Source organism: Rousettus aegyptiacus, unplaced genomic scaffold, assembly GCF_014176215.1.
Source record: "Rousettus aegyptiacus isolate mRouAeg1 unplaced genomic scaffold, mRouAeg1.p scaffold_m13_p_5, whole genome shotgun sequence".
Taxonomy (NCBI): Eukaryota; Metazoa; Chordata; class Mammalia; order Chiroptera; family Pteropodidae; genus Rousettus; species Rousettus aegyptiacus.
Genome location: NW_023416308.1, coordinates 56,802,960 through 56,825,812, shown reverse-complemented (window position 1 = coordinate 56,825,812; position 22,853 = coordinate 56,802,960). Strand labels below are relative to the sequence as shown.

Below are 22,853 nucleotides of genomic sequence, written 5' to 3'. Positions count from 1 at the left end.
AAAATATTGAACTCCTACTGTTTCAAAGAAACTGTTCTCAAAAGCATGTCTTTGATCAATCCAACCAAGAAACAGGAAAAGAACATATGTACTGAGCTATATATTAATAATCAATGTTAGAAATACAAATATTACATGTAATTATTTTGGGGCCAGTTTATTTTTTAGGGAAGTATTTTCAAACTGTGTAGATGTAACACAATTTAAGGGAAGACAATTGAACCCCAATCGATGCTATAATCCTTTATCTACATGAGTGTTTTGATAGCTGTAATATTCCCAGAGTAATCAAAATAGATGAGTATTATTAATTCATACAGTCTATTACAGGCTTCTATAAAATGAAAGTAACATGACTTTTTCACTCACATTTGCAGAAAAAAAAACATTTTATATCCTCATATTTTACTGGAGCACACAAGCATACTTGGTTGTGCGCTCAACATATAAAAAGAAAGCAGGTTGGACATCAGGTACCCCTAACCACTTCTATTTTTCTTCTCACTATGCATGAATGGATTTTATTGGTAGTAGAAAATTCAATATGTAGAAAATATTATGATGAAATAAAGAACTATTTAATGTGTTGTAAATGTATTGTCTAATTTCTTTCTATACTGGCAACTTGTATGCACTATAAATAAAACTAAAGAGAATGCATGTAATCTGAAAACTGTGCTATTTAAAATTGGATGGAATAGATTTATTTTTAAGGCCCTCCTATCACTACTTAACAAATGTAAAGAAACTTTGTTTGGATAATGAGGGAAAAGTAAATACAAGTTTTCAAAAGTAGCAATTCTTTTTACACCTTTTTGCCTTGTATCTAAATGCTGTGTTATGTTAACAGATCTGGGAAATTTCAGTGGCCGGACAAGGAGTGCAGTATCTGTGAGGGAAGGCCAGGGGGTTGTTCTGATGTGCTCTCCTCCGCCTCATTCACCAGGTACAGTAGCATCCCATTCTCTACTGTTGCTGCTTTCTTTTACTATATGCTTACTCTCTTATACCTTGTATTGACTAGGGAACGTTCCAGGTGAAATGTGCATGGTTTTCTTCACCTGTATCAGAATACAAGATGTATAATTAAAGAGAGCACATACTCTAAATACCACTGAACAAGAGACTGAGCTCCTATGATAAGATTGCTTTATTGCCATTCTAACTTTTGAGTGTCGTAGTTATTGTCATGGTTATGTCTCTGTCTGACACCAGAGAGGAATATATTGTCGAGAGCACAGGGAAAGTGATAAACTAAGAAAGTAAAAATCTTTCAAAATTATTTGCAGTGTCAGAGTTGAGTTAACTGAATACCGATGTACATCTTGTTTTAGAAGATAAGCTGAAAACGGAGTTGTTTATGGTGTTTATCATATTGAAGCAAAAACTGCTAAGAAATATTTTTTTGAGTTTCAAATAAAACTATGATTATTATTTTTGGCTACTTGAACTTTTGTAAAAGTCTTGGTAATAAGTAAGTACTTCATGGAGTTTGTAGTAACATAATAGTAAATCGTGCTCAGATTAATTATATTTTACCAACTCACTGCTAATTATACTCATTTTGTTTGAGTCCTATAATTTATAATGAGTACCTCTTTGTCCCTAAGAATAGTTTTACTATAATACAATTTAAGAATTAGCAACTGGAAACAGAATTCAGGGCCATTGAATCTCAATAATGTTTTTCTTCTTTGTTTATTGTGAAAGACATACTTTTTTCTAGGTTGTATTATTAGTATAATAAAGAGACCCAATTTTGTTCTACCATAGATAATAATTCTTACCATAAATTGCAATAGGACTTCATTCAATTTTCTTAAAGTTTCCGACCCTCTTAATTTTTTTTTAATTGAAAGGAAAATACACTACATTTCAACAGGAAAATATTTTTGAAAACATTTTGAGTTCCAAAATCACTATTAGGAATCATTTCTGAGTTCTAATTACTTAATCTCTATATATCAATTCAGTCACTCTAGCCCTTCTGTGATCAAATTGAGGACCTTACAGTAAACATATCTAATCTTACCTGCGTGTGATTCAAGATCTAAATTATTTTAAAGCAACATATGTTTTAACTTTTTCTTATGGATAAGACAAAAAAAATTAGTAGGTTTAGGAGAATCCTATATCATTAATATATATTATGTCCAATGGGTTATTAGACAGTTTTTATTTGAAGAGAAGTATTAAATGAATAATTACTAGAGATAAAAATGAAGAGGAGGAGAAGGAGGAGGGGAAAATGACAGATTATAGAGGGTGAAAATATTTATCAGCAGACTTACAGGAGTTAACAACATGAAGTCACCACTGTGGAAAAGAACAAAATTCTCTGAGATATAATTTGTATTGAAAGGCTGTTGGGACATATGTAAAAATATAGGAAAATAAACTGCAAATTTACAGATAGGTTATCCAATTGTCAAAGAAAACTATAAACAGAAGATTTTGAAGGGAAAAGAAATAGTATAGTGAATTGAATCCATGATAAGCATTCAATAAGAATATATGTTAATAATTGATTAAATAAATAAAAATGTTATCTTTGATTGAGATCAGCATAAAGCCAGATGATTACTATTGTTTATATGTCATAAGAAATATTACACTGATTGTATAATTTAAGATTGTAGGATAGGTTGTATTTTCCTCATTCCAGTATATTATGTTAAATTATCTACTCAAACATTAGTGTTAGCACAACAGAGTTCTAGGGGACACATGCATGGCCCAATATAAAAGGAGTAGTTCAGCATCCAGACTAATGTCTAACACTTATCCAGTGAGTAGTTATCCCTGATCAGACAAATCCCATGTATCTTTACCTTCTTCTTTGAACATTCTCAAATGTACCATTCAGGGTAAGTTTAGAAAAGATACTCTCCTTTTTCCTCATTGCCCAGTCTCCTTTCTTCCTCCTTACAAACCTTCTCTGTTGCAGGTATTAACACACTCCCAGCCCATGTCTCTTTATTTCCTGAAGATTTTACCTGCTGAGTCACTGTGAGTTTCGTTAATACTACTCCAGTCTTGATATTTGGAAATTTCAATAGGTCTATTAAATCACCCTGTCCTCTTCATTCCTATTATTTCTACATTCCAATGCTCTTGTTTTAAAATCAATTCCCACCACTTGATTTGTTATTACTGACAGTTATAATCTCTCAAGTACCAGACTTGCAAGCATCCTATTCTCTGTCTAGCATGTACTAACTTCTGCTCACTCATTGTATTATCCCGACTCCAGCAATCCTTTAAACTCACTGAAATTCTACAAATCATTAATTTTACCTCCTTTTCACTTTACTTACCCTCTTTTGATTCTCATATTTCTCCATCAATCATTATCATTTTCTTAATCCAGCTTCAATTTTTTCATCCCTCTTTTTCTTCACAGACTTGACAGTTGGCAAAATCTTGATTGAACTTAATGTAAATCCAACTTCCAGCATGCCCAAACCTACTCACCTTAATAAGATTGTAAAAAAATAGTTATGCAGACTGATCTGAATTTAAAATCCAAACTGTGAATTTCAAAAGCACTTCACGCTGACAAGAAATTAAAAAAAAAACAACAGTTCTTTTACTGTAATTTTGTCAAATCTTCAATGTGTCTCCCATCCTTCATTTATCCCCATCCTTACTCTCAGCTGATAAGAATTTCATTGTGAAAAGGAAAACAATTGGAAGATAATGTACACAAGCTCTCATCACCAAATCATAACTCATTAGCGTCTGTATTGACACATTCTAAATTCCCTTTTTTAGTATAGATCCATTATTATGTTTCTAAGTCCAATTCTTAAACTTGTGCACTGTAGTTTATGTATTTTTTGTCTACTTCTGTCTTCTGCATCTTTACCAGAGATTGTTTACTCTCTTCTGAACCATTCTCAACAGTATGCGACCATGCTGTCCCTTCCTCCATCTAAAAAAAAAAAAAAAAAAAAAAAGCAAAATTTTTCTGACTTATGTATGCTCTCAGATATTATCTCATTTTTTTCTGCTCCTCTTCACAGCACAACTCTTCAAAAGCTCTGTCTGTACATACACTATCCGTTTTCACTCCTCTAATTCTGTCCCTCTCTTATGTCTCTGTTTCCCATTCTCTCTTTTTCTCTTTTTTCTTTAACAGATTTATTGAGGTGAAATTTATATCCTAGAAAATTAACCCATTTTAAGGGTATAGTTCAATGAATTTCAGTAGATTTGTACAATTGCGCCACCATTACCAAAATCTAGTCTGAGAACACTACCATCATTTCACAAAGGCATTCACACCCATATTCCTATGCAGTTACTAATCTACTTTGTGTTCATATACTTTTGCCTTTTCTAGGAATTTAATTTTAATTGAATCATATAATGTGCCATGTGTATATGTGTATATTTGGCTTATTTTACTTAGTTAATGTTTCTAAGGTTCATCCATATCATGGCATGTATCAGTAGTTTGTTATTTATATTGTTGAATAGTATCCCATTGTATGGATACAACCCATTCACTTTATCCATTCCTCAGTGGATGGACTTTTGGATTATTTTAAGTCTTCAAGTCTGTCACTGCTTCCTCCATAAAACATTTTTTTTTCTGGATTCTACATTCTCTTGTTTTCCTCTTACCTCACTTCTTAATCTTTACTGATTTTGCTTTATCTTCTCAAATTCTTAATGTTGCTGTCCACCAAGTGTCAGTCTTTGAACTTCTTCCCTTAGTATATCCTCACTTCCTTAGGTTTACCTGACAAGTAGGCTTTAAAAACTGACATCTCCCAAATGTGTGTCTCTAAACAGGACTCTGGCTTGTGTATCCAACTGCCTACTCAACATTTCTATTTGCATGGCTAGGAGGCACCTCAAGCTTAACCATTCTAAAATTGAACTCCTGGTTCTATTTTCCTGCTCTACCTGCAGGCTTTTTCACCTCTGTTAATGTCAATTTCATTCCTTATAATTCATCAGACCTTAGAGTTATTCATTTTTCACTTTCTCTCACACTCCACATCCCAACTATCAGCAATTTTATTGATCCTACTCAAAACTTTATCCAAAATCTGACCATTTCTCATACTCTCCACTGCTAACTCTAGAATAAACCGCCATCATCTCTGACTTAGATTATTGCAGTAACTTCTTAACTAATCTCCCTCATTTTTGCCTTTACCTTTTTTCAATCTATTCTCAACATAGTAGCCAGAGTGATCTTTAAAACCAAGTTATATTATGTCATCCCCTGCCCAAAATTCTCCAAAAACTCCTTATCTGTTAATAACTGAATTGATTTTACTCAAAAATTCATCTGTCAAAACCTTTAGCCCCAGTGTGATCTTTTTTGGAAATGTGGTCTTAGGGAGGTAATTAGATTTAGATCAGTCATGAGGATAAAGCCTTCATGATGGGAATAATGCCCTTATAAAAAAAGACATCATTTAGCTCACTTTCTCTCTCCCCCATGTGACAGTAGAGTGAGAAGGTGGCCATCTGCAAGTCAGGAAAAGAGCTCTCACCAGAAACAGACTATTCTGGCACCCCGATCTCAGACTTTCAGTCTTCAATACTGTGAGAAAATATATTTCTGTGGTTCAAGCCACCACTCAATCTATGGTATTTTGTTATGGCACCCCAAGCTGACTAAAACACCATTTCATTCAGAGTCAAAGTCCTTATGATAACTTGGAGAGTCCCCGCCATTTGGCTCCACATGATCTCTCTGAATTCATCTACTACTGTTCCTCTGACTTTCTTGTATATAGTTATATCAATCTCCTTGGTGTTCATCAAGTTACTAGACATGCTCCTTCCTCGAAGCCTTTGCACTTTGTGGCTTTCTTCAAATTTTATCTTCTTAGTAAAACCTTTCCTGATCTTTTTTGATATACACCCCCAAGATTCCTTCCCTCTTCTTCTGCTTTATTTTTTATTGATAACACTCATCACATTTCATATACTGTATAAATTTATTTACTTATTTGTTTACTATCTCCTTAAATTAGAATGTAAATATCATGAGGACATAATTTTTGTAGTTTTTATTCAATGTTGTACCCTATACCTAGACTAGTGCCTAGCACAGAATAGGAGCACAAAATATTTGTTGAATGAATCTATGCAAAACATTTATAAATAAATAGTTAGCCAAGATTTTTAGCCCATGCATAACTATCAGAAACTTTCAGAGAGAGATCATAAACAGAAACAAGTAAAAATAGATCACCTATGTAGTAAGAAAACTTTTTTAACCATTTACCTTTTTCTCACAATAATATTATGAATTGTAGAAAGATAAAATTAGATTCACATTATCAACGTGGAAAAATAAAATGTGATATTTTATATTTTTGCCAAAGGAACAAACTGAAACCTGGAAGATTAGATTTACTAGTTGCGATCATCTTGAGGAAGTCAAGTAAAAAATTCTTGCTGAAGAGGGAGATTAGGTGTAGAAAGAATAATCCAGAACTACTTGGTGAAAGAGACTTTGGATTTGAGTCTCTGTTCTGGCACCTGTTAGCTATGACCTCAACAAATGCCTTTTGTTTTGGTAAAATGAGATTAAATATTATGAAATGAGTAAATAACATGATACATACTAGAAATCTCAGATCCGAATTTCTGTCTCATCTAACCATATAGATCATCATAACATACCTGTTTAACCGATGCTTGATTTTATTTTGTTTTCCACTCTCATTTTACTTCTTTCTTTCAAATCATAATTATTTTATTTTGTTTTATCAGAATTTTATTATGTGAAGTAAAATGTTAGAAGTAAAATCTTACTAGTATTTTGATCTTCTCTAATAGATTATACATTCTTTAAGGGTACAAAATTTGCCATATTCTATTTCTATCCCAGATGCTCAGCACAGTACCTGACATTTAGTAGGTATTCATTAACTGCATATTAAAAAACTGAATAAATGTACCAATTCTAATAGTTTAATGTCATTGGGTTTTAGACAATTCCTATCAGGCTCCTGCTATTAGTTTATTGTAACCCATATTTATGAAAGAGTTTGGATCACCTAATGTCACATTCAAATATTTCAAAGTATAGCAGCAGCTACTATGACACAGTGGTGGTAACTATATGAAATTATAAATTATTTATATATCAGAGAAAATTAAATAATATTCAGAAATAGCCCAAAGATCTATTTTCTCATTACCTCAAATAGATGTACAAGTCACATTTTTTTTCTGTGAATAAAAGCAAAAGCCAAGATTGACTTATTTGCTAAATTTTCCTGTTTACTTCCCAAGAGATCCTATTAATTCCTGTCAGTAACATCTGTGAATGAAGGCATCTTGATTGGATACTGAAGTAGTTTTTCATCTATCAGGAAATAAATATATTTTTCTAAACTGTAAAGCACATCTGCTCAAAATGATTTGGGTTGCCATAAACACCTCTGTCAGTTTAGTATACTAATTTTAAAATTCAGAGTTTACAGTAAAGAAAATCTCTGTGAAAATGTATAAATAAACCTCATAAAACCTATAATTGTATATAGGACTTTTCTATGGTATGGTTTAGAGGTTATCACCACAGATACTTTTAAATAAATAAATTGATAATTACTATTTTACTTTAAATATATTTCAATCCTATTATGTGTAGAAACATCTTAGAAGCTTACATCAAAGTGGGACTTGAAAATTCTTATACAAAGTATCAGGTTATATTAAAAATATATATGACTATACCACTTTGCAAAATAACAATCACACTTTTACATTTACTATACCATGAAGTCTTTGCAAAATATTTGAGAGTTAGAAATTACTGTGATGCTTGATTTACTGATGAGAGATCTAAGCTTTAGAAAGATTAAGTAAAACACTTAAGCCCTCATATTTAGTAAATTATGGAAACAGATTTCAATTTTTATATAATTTATACAATATTATGTGCATTTTGTTAATCCTTTACTAAAACCTTTATATTATGAATAATAACAAGACATTTTAAACAATGAAATTAATCAACCTTTCAAATATAACTTATTTTATTACATCAAATATTGTACTTTTCATTTAACAAATGCTTATTGAGTGCCTACTATCTTTTAACTAATGAGTTTAACCTATTTCTATTTATTTCTGCCATCTTATTTTTTACTAGTTACCCTGATTTTTCTATAGTTCATTTGCTCTCTTTTCACTTTCACTGTCTTTTTTAATTAATGGAGGGATAGTTATTACATTTCTCTTTTTGCTCATTTCAAAATTATATATTTTATTTCTGTTATTTTAGAAATTATATATAAAATCATAATATGCCTACTTAAATAGTTCTGATCACTTTAAATATGATCACTCATAGTGATTAATTGATCCATTCATTCATTAGTCAAATAAAATTTAAAGAAGAAAAGGAACTCAAGTTTATGGTTGTATGACGGTTACCTATTAACTAAAAAATAAAGTTTGTTTAAGACAGAATAAGAGTAGTTAAATTATGGATATATCAAGTATTAGGTACCTATTTTATATATATGTATTTCTTTTTCTTTAGTAAGCACTGTAGGAAAAATAAAATTTGTACATTTATGTGGCATAGTTTAAGGAGATTTCAAATCTACATTGAAATTACTAATATCTATGGATGGCATACATATTTATTTCCAAATAGTTGTAAGGATTAAGTTAATTGCCTATATGCAAAAAATTTATTAACTAAGAATTGTGTTGCTATAGTTCTCAAACATACAAGGTCTAGAAGCCAGAAAGGTTAATACACCTTCCAGATGCCCAGGAACACCAAGGCCTCTATGATTGTGAAAGAGAGGAGTTCATATCCTAAGAAAAAAATAGCCAGAATTATTATTTGACATCTCTATTATTTGCAGAGAACAAGGCACAGAAAGAACACAAAAGTTGCAAGCCCTGTTGTCATCACAAACTTGATATTCAATAGGAGAAATATAAAGCCATTTATAGCCAGAGAAAAAGCATAAAAATATAAGAAACATATTTTTAAAAGCTGTTATTATTTTTTAAAATTCTACTGACCAGAGCCCTACCTCTACATAAACTATTTTCAGTTCTAAGAGCCAAGTATTCTTTGTCCTTGGTGATGTTGTGAAGTTATGTGGGATAGAGTATCAGGCAAAATAAATCACCAGTGTTTGATATATCAGGCTCCCTACAAATTTAAAATCATAGACACAGATCCAGCTCTCTGAAACATGCTCTCCAAGTCAACTAGTCCTCTAACAACACCATCACACCCATTACTCACAGAGAAGACTAATGCTGAATGTATATTGGATCTTGCAGTGAGGAGAATACAACCATAATAATAGGTTATATAGGAAGCGCTGAGAAAACCAAATTAAGGGCATTTTGTGAAGATTTACAAATGAACTTTATTTTACTTCTGTGCATATGTTTTAAGCTATCATAGAACATAAAGGAATTTATAAAGTAGTGATATATATAGCAAAGTCTATGGTTGAGCACACAGCAAACACAAAAGCATAATTCTCTTGGATGTCTTTTTAAAGTGTTCTCATTGTAAAGTCTCTAATACACAATTTATTCGATTTAGAAAAATATTCAAACTGCAATGGATACTGGAGGACTAGGGGCCCGGTCCTGTCCTGGATGCTAAACCCCTTATTTCTCATGCCCATAGCCCTGAGGTTCCTCCTCTATAACGTATTGGCTAGGATATAGCTAAAGAGGCCTTCAGTTCTCATGTCTAAGCTGTAACGCTTCAGCTGAGACATTTTTTTTTATTAAAGAAAAATAATTTTTTGTCTTATTTAGATTAAAAATATTTTTATCTCAGCCTAATTTATAATACATAGATAGGTTTGCCAGTCTCTAATCCTTTGTAGAACCAAATGCTATATAAGTAAACAAGTCCAGAGAGTACAAGTAGGTGGTCCCCTAAACACTGTGACAAAGGAATACTAGACAGTCTTTGCTTCCAAATAGTACTATACTATGCCAATATTTTACCTGGAATTTGCACTCAGAAAGCTTGGCATTCCCATCTTAGCTCTGGCATGAATTATTGGTTTTGTTTGTTAAATTAAGCATTATCTTTCCTGTGAAGAGAGAATAATAAAAACTACCTCACAAGATTGTTGTAAGAATTAGGAGATAGTTTATGTAAAGCAATTAGCCCAATGCTTAGAAGATACTAAGTATTAAATTCAATTTGTCTTGAAGATCTGCCTTCAAGAATCCTCTTTAATATGCAAATACTTGTGAGAGGGGTGACACCTTAAATTATTACCTGCTAACATTAATTACCAGTTGGCAGGGATTAGTTGACATCAACTGACAACAAGGCAATTAGAAGATGAGTGGCACTTAGAAATGTGAATCTGAGGGTTTGTGATGGAAAGGGATCAATGAAAGGAAAAATAAACCCTGACAGCAAAGTGAAAAGGCACCAGGTATCCTTACTGTCTTCAGGGAGCTTCTTTGTCCTAGGAGAGTTGGTACCAGAAATTAGTCTCTTAGAGCAGATCCATATAAAATGGGAACCAAAGTTTCACAAAGATAAAAATAAAGCATTTGGTTGATGTTTTTTCCTTAAAAAAAATGAAATTTTACATTGCAAAATCTAAATATCCTAAATTAAAAAAAATTCTGTAATAGCTATAATTATGCAAGAAAATAAAAAAAAACTCCAGAAGTGTTTTTTGCTCCCCCCTTTTTCCTATGAAATAGTAAGCTAGCATGATACCTCTGTTTCAACTTTTGTACCAACATCACAAAAAGTAATTGTCTCAAAAATATTTGAGGAGTTTAGCAATTTTTCCAAGGCCTTTCTTAATTATTTGATTTCAAATCACTATATGTTGAATCATGTGAGGTCCACAGTCTTGTAGTTATAGGTCCCCAAATAAAATAATACAGTGCTCATGTCTTTATCTCAACAATTATTTGGAAGCCATACAAGATGGGTGAGAATACAAGTGTATTGAATGTAATGATAGAGCAATAAAGAAGTTATTAATTTTTATTTTGGATGTTTTCCTATGTGAGTAAAAAGATAATAATAATACAAATTTTATACCCCTAAATTACACAGAAAAAGACTGTTTTAAGCTCAACTGTGCTATGCGGTAACAAGAGCTTTAACTGATTGCTTGATAGTTTCTGAACTTGGTGCTTATCAACAGATACATTTTGATGTTCTTTTAAGATTTTCAGAAATCGGTTTTAAAATAATGTCTTTAATCTTGTTTTGCTTGAACTGCATTGTGCCCTAATATATTCTCTAGCTGTCACTAGAATGGGAAACAATGTGTTTCAGAGTATTTGGTTTTTGAACTATATCAGACAAAATTTATACATGGAAAGCCAAATATCACAAAGTAAACACTTCAACTTGGACTTTGTTTTAGAACCTTTGGACAGAGCATATGAGAGAAGATTTAAATCATTTCAATAACACTCTTTTTACTTCTTAAATTTGTTTGGGATTTCTACTTAGAGCTACTTGGTTTTATTTAATTGATATTGATTGTTTAATTGAATTTGACTACATATTTTCAACTCCTTTAAGATAATCTTTTTTCCTCCTTTTTGTGAGGTACTCTACATGAAAGAATGTGGGAATAGTTGGCCAGGAAAGCAAGCCGTTCACTCTTTTGGCTATTGGCTCACATTACTTGGAAAAACTAGTGTTTTTACGTTATGTTATGAATTCTCTACTTTCGTTTGATTTTGGTAAAGTCGTTGAGCAACCAGTCAAATTATTATAGTCAAACGCAGGCAAATTAGATAGAATTGCTGACCTCATAAATTAAAAGACCTCACATTTTTTTAAAAAAATAATACTTTCTTCTTATATGCTGTGATGTACCAAAGAAATCAATCATATTTTCTCATTTACTTGGACTCAAGGGAAGATGGTAAAAGACCATACACACATAATGAAGTCAGATAGTTGAGTATGAATCCTGATTGCACCCTTTACTCAAATGTTGATTCAGAGGGCAAGGAATAAAACTTATCCTAGCCTAAAATGAACCTAATAAGAGCCCTGAACTTATTTACTTTAAAACGATATATTGGTATTATGTTTCTCAATCTTCTCAGATAACAAACAGTACAACAGTACAATATATCTTTGAGAGAAATAGACAGCAATCACATTGATTCAAAAAAAAAAAAAGTCAAGGAAATTAAATAGCAGGTGCTAGCTTTAAATGAAGATTGATTAGCACAAAAAATAACAGAATCAACAATGCCAGGGTCCGATTCTTTGCTTCCATCTCTAAGAAATTGTACTACTCTTTGTCCACACTGTATTTAATTCACTGAACTAAGCACAATCTTATTAAAGTTAAATTCTTCTCAAGGGGTCAGCAAAGTTTTCCTGTAAATAGACAAATAGTAAATATTTTTGGCTTTGTGGGCAGTATAGATTTTGCCATAGTTACTCAACTTGGCCTCTGTAGCATAAAAGTAGCCATAGACAATATAAAAATGAATTAGGATGCCTGCATTGTAATAAAGCATTACTTATGGACGGTAGCATTTGAATTCCATATATTTTCACTTATCTTTTTATCTTAAAAAAATGATTTAAATACATAAAATCCCTTTCTAGCTCGCAGTCCATAAACAAGCAGGTAGCAAACCAAAATTCTCTTCCCAGGCCTATTTTTTTAAAAGAGACTTTCTTTCAATGAGAAAATATGATTTCTTTGATATATCACAGTATCTAAGACTTAAAGGAGTTGAAAATATGTGGTCGAATCCAACAAATATTTAAAATGATAAGGTCATTTTCCTCATAATTCTTCATGACTCTTCTCTCTTTTTACAATATCTTTGTTGAGATAGGGACAGGAAATAAATATGCATTATTCAGTATTTTTTGGTTGCACATGACAGAAAATTAAATCAAAATAGCTTAAGCTTAATCCAAACAGGGAATTCATTAGCTCTTGACTTATATATAAAAGAAGTATAGCATGGCTATTTAACTCTTGGGATCGGTGGTTAGCAAGATTCAACTCTGTCACCAGCAGTGTGACCTTGGAAAAGTAATATAGCTTGCTCTTACCATCCTTATTTTCAAAATTTTACATATTGGAAAGATTAAGTGAGATAATATTTGTGAAGTGCTTAATGAAGTCTCTGCTCTGTAGTAAATATTCCATAACTTAGCAATTATGATGATACCCCTCACTTTATCTTTTCATCATTAAGAAAGAATTTATCTTTCGTTGCCTCCATCCCTTATCGGCATTCTTAAGTGCTTACAAACAAGTTGCCTTCTCTTATTTAATTCCTATCACATATTCCACTGCATGACTATCATTGCTGACATCGTATCCTTCTTACCTGAAGTAGGCCGCTGAGGCAGTTCTTGCATCTTTCACATGTCTGCTAACAGTCTTGGATGTATCAGGTGCTCAACAGAGAATGCTAATTAATCTCCTTAACCATTTTAGAAGGCTAACCCAACAAACCCATCTTAAATAGCTCATTTCTGTATTTTTTAAAAGATGATAATTTTATTTTCAAGAAAATAAATGTAGTGATATAATTATTTACTCATACTTAATATGAACAGAAGTAAATAAAAAAGAAACAGAAATAAATAGAAAATGTCCTCATTTAAAATTTTTAATTAATGCTCCAAATTAGAAAATTAATGTTTGCATCACTAATACTTTTATCCATTTTATATCACTACTTAAATATGGATTATTTTTTATTAACTTTATAAAAGGTATAATTAACAAGTATTGAACATCAGCAATTTTGTGTGCCATTTAGTGGTCTTTGAGAATAAACAGTCAAGTAACTACAACCATAATTGTGACATAGAACATTTCCATTACTACAAGAATTTCTCCAATGCTTCTTTCTGACTTGGTAATTAGTTCCTTTTGATTGCTGAATAATATTCCATTGTCTCAGTGTACCACAGTTTATCTGTTCACCAGTTGATGATCATGGGCCATTCTAAAATTCAGGCAATTATGAATAAATCTGTAATGAGCTTTTTAGTATAAATGTTTTAGTGTAAAATGTATATTTTTGTGCGATTTTTAATTTTCATTTTACAAGTACCTATATAATCTCCCATTTCTTCATGAATATAACTTGCTTTTAGCATCTATACCCGTGCAAGTACAGAAAAATTTTGTTCCTACTCTTGTTATGTTGCTATCATTCTATGCCTGAAAATGTATACATAATTTTAATACTATTATCTATTGTTGACTTCCTTTTGAAATGACATATACATTTTGTTTCTGTAAATATGGAGTCTTTATGACACACATATTCCCTTCAGAGTTAAGACTCTTTCAATTCCTATTTAAAAAAAAAATAGAGGGTGACTAATACTTATGCTATTGAAATGATCATACAAATAACAGTGGTGATAGTTTTTTTCTTTTTCTTCCTTTTATTTGAAGAATCTTTTTTTAATCCAGAAAATTTAGCTATACCTATGCAGTCTCTCGACAGAATCATATAAAATTTTAACCGAATATACATATTAATTGGCTTATCTTTCACCTTAAATACCAACTAACAATTGGTAAAAAGTCCCAGTTTATATTAGAAGACCATGCGCTCGCTATATAAGCCACCAGAATAAAATTGGTATACTTGTCCCATTTTATTTAACTTTATCTAAATTATTATTTCAACTTCCCTTTCCACCTTTATTCCTTTTTAAAAAGCAGAAAAAAATAATTACCATATATAAATGGTTTAAACAGAACTGACAATAATCTATGATAAAATTGAAAAATAAACTAGAAATATGTATAAAGTTGTGTGCCACATAATGAATGGGTCAACTATGGACCACATATAAGATTATAATGGAGCTATCCATAGTGACCAAGTGACATTATTAGTCATCATAAAATTGTAGCACAATGCATTACACAAATATTTAGCATTGTGTTGCAATTACCTACAATTTCAGTAAAGTAACACTCAGTACAGGTTTGTAGACTAGGAGCTGTAGGAGAACAAAATTTGTCATCTCAAAATATGGTTATTTGGCATAAGGATTATTTTAGGCTAGTTAATTTTAAGAAACAGTAGATATGGGGGAAGCTCTGAAAACCAAGTATCAAATTACTCTTCCTAAAAGGCAATTATGTTTGTAAGGGTTCTATCTTGGAAGAGGATAATGACTTTATCTCTATAAACTTATCAATGAAGAAGACAATGACTTCAATCTGCATAACAACCTTACTTTTGTTTACAGTGCTTTTACCTGGTAACCTCCCATAACTGACTCCCCCTACCCCCAACGTCTTTTTCTGTCTTTAGCTGAACATATTTAAGGTGGTGGCTTCAGCCATTTTGGTGAGCTATGCAGTTCTCTCCCTGATTTCCTGGGTCTCTCTCATGTATACAGTAGGTATACAACTTATTAAACTTTTGTTTGTTTGTTTGTTTTCTCTTAATCTGTCTTTTATTACAGAAATGTCTCAGCCAAGAACCCAGAAGAGCGAGGGAAAAATTATTTTTCCTTCCCTACAGAGCAATAGGCTATATGATATATGTTTACTAGGCAATATCATCTAGATTTGTATAAGTGCAATCTATGATGTTTCTATGAGGAAATCACTTAACAATGAATTTCTCAGAATGGATTCCCATTATTAAGCAGCACATGACCTGTATATGTATAAATGGAATGCACATATTTTAAATACATATATTTACATTTATTTTATAAGGTATGAGAAGATTAATAAACCAATAACAACCTGATATCTTCCAGATTTTATAGAAATGTGACCTGGAGGTAGTGCATTGAAGGCAGCCTTTCTCAACCAGATTGCCACAAGGAAATTAAGCCCTACAGAAGATGATTTGAACGGCTGTTTTCTCAGTTGTTCCAAGGATAGTACCTAATTAGTACCATTTTAAATAAATAGAAGTTAATTTATTATACACAATACATGCCCTAGGGTATTAGAGATTAGATTTTTTTGAATAAGTAGTATACTGGAAACATCATTGCATGTCAGAAATTATTTAAGATCCAATTTTATTTGAATGACTGCACAGTATTCTAGAAAAATTATATCATTTATTTAACCTCTGCCCTGATGTTTAATATTTGAGTTTTTTAAAAATATGTTTTATAAATAGCCTTGTAATGAACATTAGTAAATATCTGTGTATGTTCTAAATTATTTCTTTAAATTTCTAGAGGTAGAATTTCTGTGTGCAAGAATCATCCGTAAGGTTATTGCTAAGTATTGTCAAAATACCCTCCCAAAAACCATGTAACTTGGCCTCATCTAGTCATCTGCGCACTAGCTTGAAGCTCTCTTCTTAGTACACTTGTGCCCTATTTAGTATTATCCTTTGCCAAACCTCTGAACTTCAAATTATTGGACTTCGTTAGTCCCCTCTAAAGGAAGTTATGTGTGGAACCAGTAGAGCAGGTATATTCCCTGTTCTCTCTTTCATCCTGCCTCACTGGAATCCAATTCTCCTGTAGTTTTATAAAGGGCATTCATTCACTGACTTCCTCTCGCATGTGGGCTGACTGCCCTTCTCTAGTTTCGTTTTGTCCTTCCATCAAGAATAAAGATCCCTATTCTTCCATCAAATCTATTGCAAAAAAAATACTTTGCAAAGTAGAAGGGCTTCAACTTCACAGCTCCAGTCTTTCTTCAGTGTTCAGAAGGCACAGTCATTATTTTTACTTCCTGCTGAAGACATTTGCAGAGGTTAAAAAAAAATCTTTACCATGGATGATAAAGATAGCAGGGGGTGCAGAAATAAACATCTGCCTGATCATTGACTTATTCACTTAAAATACAATTAGCACATTGCCAAAATAAATATCCAGTTAGTTTTATTTCAGGAGTTTTAGTTTTAGTAAATTTCTAAGACCATATATACCATGCTTTTTTTTTCTTTGCTTTTTTTTCCCAAAGAGTAATGGGATCTAGGAGAGCTTTATCCAATTAATCCTCCGAATGGCTTTATCTTTTTTTTTTTTTCCTTTCTTCAAAAGGACACTGCCTGCTGTTAAATGCTTGGTTGCATATAGCATTTTTGGACTAGATGAGAAGAAATCCAGACTCCCATAATAGCAAAAGGGTTATATGTGAACCTTATTAAAAAGTCCAAAGAATACCAAATATCACAGCCTATTTCTAGCTCACTGGGCAGTTGGCATCCCAGGGAAGGTCGAGGCATACTGAGGAGAATAGTCTCTGGGGATCAAGCAGCCAGATATGACTAAGTAAAGAAAGTAAAATATCAAGCACCACTGCCATCTTTGTCTCACCATATAAAGAAGCAAATCCATTGCCTTATGTATGGGTTTCTCCTTAAACATTAAGCACTGGTGAGGCAGGGAAATATAGAAACCTATTCTTTCATTAACAAACAAAAGAAAACAATATTCATAGAATTCTTACCACATAAAAGACACAGAGCTAAACTCATATCTGGATTAATCAAGTCCATGCAATACATATCAAAGAGATTTTCATATTATTATTTTATTTTGCAAGTATAAACACTGAGGGGAAAAGGGGAAAAGAGAATTCTTTAGTTCCATGTTCTTTCTAAATTTGTGTACTTAAGATAGCTTTTTGAAATGCTTTTTTAGCATCTTTTTAAGCAGAATTTTTTAGACCCATAAAAATATAATAAGCAGTGTGACTCTAATTAGAATATGCCCACGTATGATGGGGTGAGACCAAGTCGGCTACTTAGAGCTGCAGTCCTAAGATTGCTCTGCAAAGCCAGTCTGGAGCTTAGTGATATAAATGCTTTCTCTTACTCCGTTCTTATATATTGCAAAGAGACATTAAGCTAACAAGCATTAAAAATGAGTGCCCTTAGACGTGGCGGATCATTCACTGGAACCATTCTTCTCCTCAGAGAGAATGAAAGTCTGGAGAGAAAGGCCTGGCTGACCTCACCCAATTAACTCAGGACCAATGCAGGCAGAGTGGTCTGCAGTGACAGGGCTGTGCTTCCGCGACGTGTGTTCTCAGGCTGAGGTCCAGGTTATGTCAATAAGGACCATTCTGGATGCCATTTCAGTGGCTCTGTATCGAACACAGAGAAAGACAGAAAGGAAAAAGATAAGGGAAATCTATGGGCTATTTTTTAAACTACTTGAGAACTTCCCCTTTCCCTTAGAGACATGAGCTCTTTTTGAGCCCTGTGTGCAGGTACAGCCTGAAGCTTAACCAACAGGTCAGGAAGATGGAAAAGTACTATCATAGCTGCACTACTTTTCCAATGGAGACAGATATTTCTACATGTTACGTGTTTCAGTCTGAAGTTTAACTAATAATACATTTTTAGCCTAGAATTGAACCAGGCAGCAGTAAACTGTGGAAGGTTCAGCCTGCATTGAAAATACATATTATTACATTTTATATCATTTCTTATGTGTAATAAAAGAAAATGAAAAAAATTAAAACCTATTGTTAAAGATGTAGAATTCTGCTTTCTATATTGGGGTAATGTTTGTATCATGCAAGTAGCTTAAAACTTTCGAAATATTGTCTCTTTTTCTAAGACCAAAGTCCGACAAAAGAAATTAACAAAGAGCTTAGATTCTGAATGATTTTACGGAGGATGAGGTGTGATTTGTGCTAATAATACTTGGAGTTTTCAAATCTGCATTAACATAGGCCAAGTGGCTCCAAATATAAAGGACATCTTCATAGTTTCAACTACTTCTTAAGAGTTTGGTTGCTACTGTATGCATTCCCTTTATCCGGTCTTGTACAGGAAAAAAAAAAAAAACTAATTTAATCAACCCTTAGTTTTAATTCTATAAAATTTATAAAATAAAATGAATTTTAATAGGAATAGCTCCCAAATTCACCATCAGGTCTGTAACATCAACTAGAGAGGAACAAGTCAGAAGAGGCAGAGTTGCAGGTCCTGCATGAAGAAGTCTTGGTTCTCAGAGAGCATGGGCTCTATTAGGCAAAACAGCAGAAATAGAGAATGCTTAAGCAAAACACCTGGCCTATAGTAAGTGTTTAAGTTACCATTATAAAACACCTGCTCTGTGACATGGAAGAGAAAATTTCTTCTTTTGGAACAATTGGATTCTGTATTTCCTTGAGGAATCACATAATGGAAAGTGAAAGAAACTAGTAATAGCTCTGAATTATTTTAACCTAAGTCAGATGGGAAAAAATAAGTTATTAATTCAATGCCAATTGAGTTAAAATAATCTTGGAATTTTTGTCCTCATGTATAGATTTGTCCTGTCTCAAAAATTTTCTTTAGCTGCCTGTTCTAAATCAATAACATAATTTTATTTAGTGAATGTTTTCTAGGAACCAAGCATCAAGCAATGTACTTTACTTAAGTCACTTCTATTTAATATTTATAAAATAATATGAAGAAAAACATCTCTCCATTTTTAAAACAGGGCAACAAAGACAGGAGCATTCAATAACTTGCCCAAGGTTATATAGAGGATAAGTAGTAAAGGCAACGTTTAAAAAATTAAACACTAGAAATCTAACTGAATGAAATTATCTATCTTGTATCTGAATTTGTATGTGCATGATTTGACTCACTCTAGATTGTGAGTTCACAGATTTTATTAATCTTGGTAAACACTGGATTTTGTGTAGCTTTGCCCAGAGTAGACTACATTTTATTGAACTGATTTACTGGCCATTCAGTATCTCTATAGTAATTTTTATATTCTAAAAAATATGTAAAAAATATGGAATCTTAAAAGTCATGCCAATAAAATGCCTTAACATGGTGATTTTATAATCTGGAAATTTCTTTATTGTATTAAGAAACCATTTTTTTTCTCTACAGCTCAGACCCAAATAAGTTAAATATTCATGTAAATTTTTTTCCTCCTCTTATATTTACTATAAATTTACATTTTGTTTCCATTATCTTGAATTAATTTATGTGGCCTTCACTTTTAATACAATGAAATAAGTTCTGGAGATACATATTTCATTATTTTTAAAATGTGGGGGGAAAGCAACCACAAATGACTTAGGAAAAAGAAATAAATTAAATTCATTGTTTCAGGTTTCACGCATAACTTTAAGTCTGTATGTTTGCAAGGTGAATTATTTATACAGAATCACAAATGACTGAGTAGAAAGAATTAAATTAAATGCATTGTTTCAGATTTCACAGGCAAGTTACATTTTGTATGTTTGCAAGGTAAATCATTTATGCAGAATCAAACAACTGAAAAACTCATGTAACCAAACTTTTCCCACACCTGTATACAACCTCATAGTATCTATGTTATGTTGTGTGTCAATATGTAGTCAATGCAGTCTTTGATATTTTTTTTCAATTATTTTGACAATTAATAGGAGACAAAAATGACCTGAAATATTATCAAAATATTAAGGTGTAATTTGATTCATTAAATCAAAGTAAATAATGTTCTTATAGTTTATCCTAATTCTAATCCAATTCAGCAAACTGTACTGAGTACCTATTCTATATATTTATGTTATAGAGTTAAAATCATGAAGGAGGTATAGTATTCTGCTCTTAAAACTAAAATGAAAACTAAAATAAAAGCATCTAACTTTCATCTATCTACCTGTTATCTATCTATCTACCTATATATCTACCTATCTAATCTATCTAATTTATCTATATATCTACCTACCTACCTATTTATGAAATAAAATATAAGGAAATATAATAATCACCAAATAACTCAAGAGAATAGTTAACTAGAATATATCACTTCTAGTTTAAACTAGATCAGTTGTTCTCAAACAGAAATGATTCCCTTTACGGGACATTAGGCAATGTCTAGAGACATTTTTGAGTCTAATAACTGAGGTAGTGGGGTGAGGACTGAGAAGATGCTATTGGCATCTAATTAGTAGAGGGTAGAGGCAAGAATGCTAATAAACATCCTACAATGTACAAGACTACTTCTCACAACAATTGTCTGGCCCTAAATGTAAATTGTGCTGAGGATAAGAAACCTTGATCTAGATAATAGGAAGCTTACTGAATTAAGATATTTTATATCAGCAATAGTTTATACAATTTGTACTCTACTTTTTAAAACCTCAAAATATTAGTATTACTAGAGATTACTCACTCTGAGAAATAAAGGTACCGAGTAAACTTAATGAACTACTATAAGTCAAAAGTAAAATTGGAAAAGATAAGCCATAGGAGATGAACAAAGAAGAGTGTGGTGTTTCAAAGTTATTAAAATTGAATGGCTCCATGTAGGCCAGCACCCTAGTGTTCTCATAAAGATACTACTGTACAATCTAATCATATAGTATTCATTTAGACATTGCATCACAACAATGCCAACATTATTAGGATCTCCTCAGTCAACTTCAACATACGCATTTTCATTTTTTTTCCCCTGATGCGATCATTCATGGAAATATTGCTGTAGGAGAGTGCTTGCCCACTTGTAAAGCACAGCTTTCACGCTGTGTTTTAAAATTGTGACAATCTTATCTGAGGACTTCATTAGAAAGCTAATAAAGTCAATGCTATGTTGATGCCATTCTAGAGCGAAGATCCAACACTAGAAGATATTTACTTGTTTCCCCAGATAGATTAAAGCATTCATTCGGATGGCATTTATTTGTAATTAAAGTAAAAATTCAGACTAAGTTAAAAATAATAATGCAAAAACTATACAAAGAGACCAAATCCCAAAATGGTCTTCTGATAGCAAAAGAACAAATTAAAAAAAATACAAGAATGACATGGTTTTTATTAACAAGCCCTCCCCACAAACTTTGAATCAATAGTCTTGGATAAAATAAACAAGGTGAAAGAAAAAGAAACATACTTAAAGGTTTTCCTAGTTCTTGTCTCATTCATTTTTTTCTTTTACTGTTGTTTCCAACATTTGTGAAAATAGCTAATAATCATATTGTTACTTATATAAATTCTATTTACTTTATGTCAACTTGATTGGCATTCTAAAACACAGCAAACTGGTTAGAATATTGGTATTTGTTCAAGGCTCATGTCCTTACCACAACATATCTACAAATGTAATAGAATACATGCATTCCCAGGGGTTCTGAAAAAACTTCTTCATAAATTACTTTAATTATTTTATTTATTACCTTATAAAGGGGAAAGTTGTGCCCGTATCTTCATTCCCAAGCTATTTATATTATGATACATAATATGAAACATTTTTACTATTTCATTCATTTTTCATGCAACAATTAGTTACTGTACATAAGCCACTTTTCACAATACTGAAGGATATGGTGGTGAACTAAATAGGTAAAGTTTCTGCCCTAAGAAAACTCGCATTGTATTGCAGAAGACAACCAATAAGAAATATATCTATCTATATAGATAGATATAGATATCTATCTATATCTATCTATATAGATATAGATAGCTATCTATATAGATATAGCTATCTATATCTATATAGATAGATATAGATAGATATCTATATCTATCTATATCTATCTATATAGATATAGATAAATAGATGTATATCTATCTATATAGATAGATAGATCTATATCTATCTATATAGATATAGATAGCTAAAGGTAGATGATAGATGATAGGATAGATAGATAATAGATAGATAGATAGATAGATAGATAGATAGATAGATAGATAGATATAGGTAGATAGATATAGAGACAGCATGCTTTGTTATTATTAGGTGAATTGGTTGGGAAGGAACTCTTAGAGGCAGTCATTTGAGCAGAGATCTGAAGGAAGCTAAGTAGTGAGCCGTGAAAGTATCCGGGGATAGAATGTTTCAGAATTAGGTAAAAAATAATGCACATATCCTAAGCTGAAAATCAACATCACGAATGCCAGTGTGGCTGGGGTGGATTGAAGAAAGGAAATATGGTGTGATGGTTGAAAAGATAGACAGG

The 22,853-nt window shown here is 31.9% G+C and overlaps 1 protein-coding gene across 4 annotated transcripts in view; it reads left to right on the top strand.

Annotated features, from left to right (window-relative positions):
• Window positions 1–22,853, top strand: part of CNTN5 (contactin 5) — a 1,096,099-nt gene that overhangs the window by 731,625 nt on the left and 341,621 nt on the right. For all 4 annotated transcript variants that reach the window (XM_016134020.2, XM_016134019.2, XM_016134021.2 and 1 more), the window contains one exon: window positions 851–946. In XM_016134020.2, coding sequence (XP_015989506.2) covers window positions 851–946 — 96 coding nt within the window. The remainder of the gene's footprint in view (window positions 1–850; window positions 947–22,853) is intronic.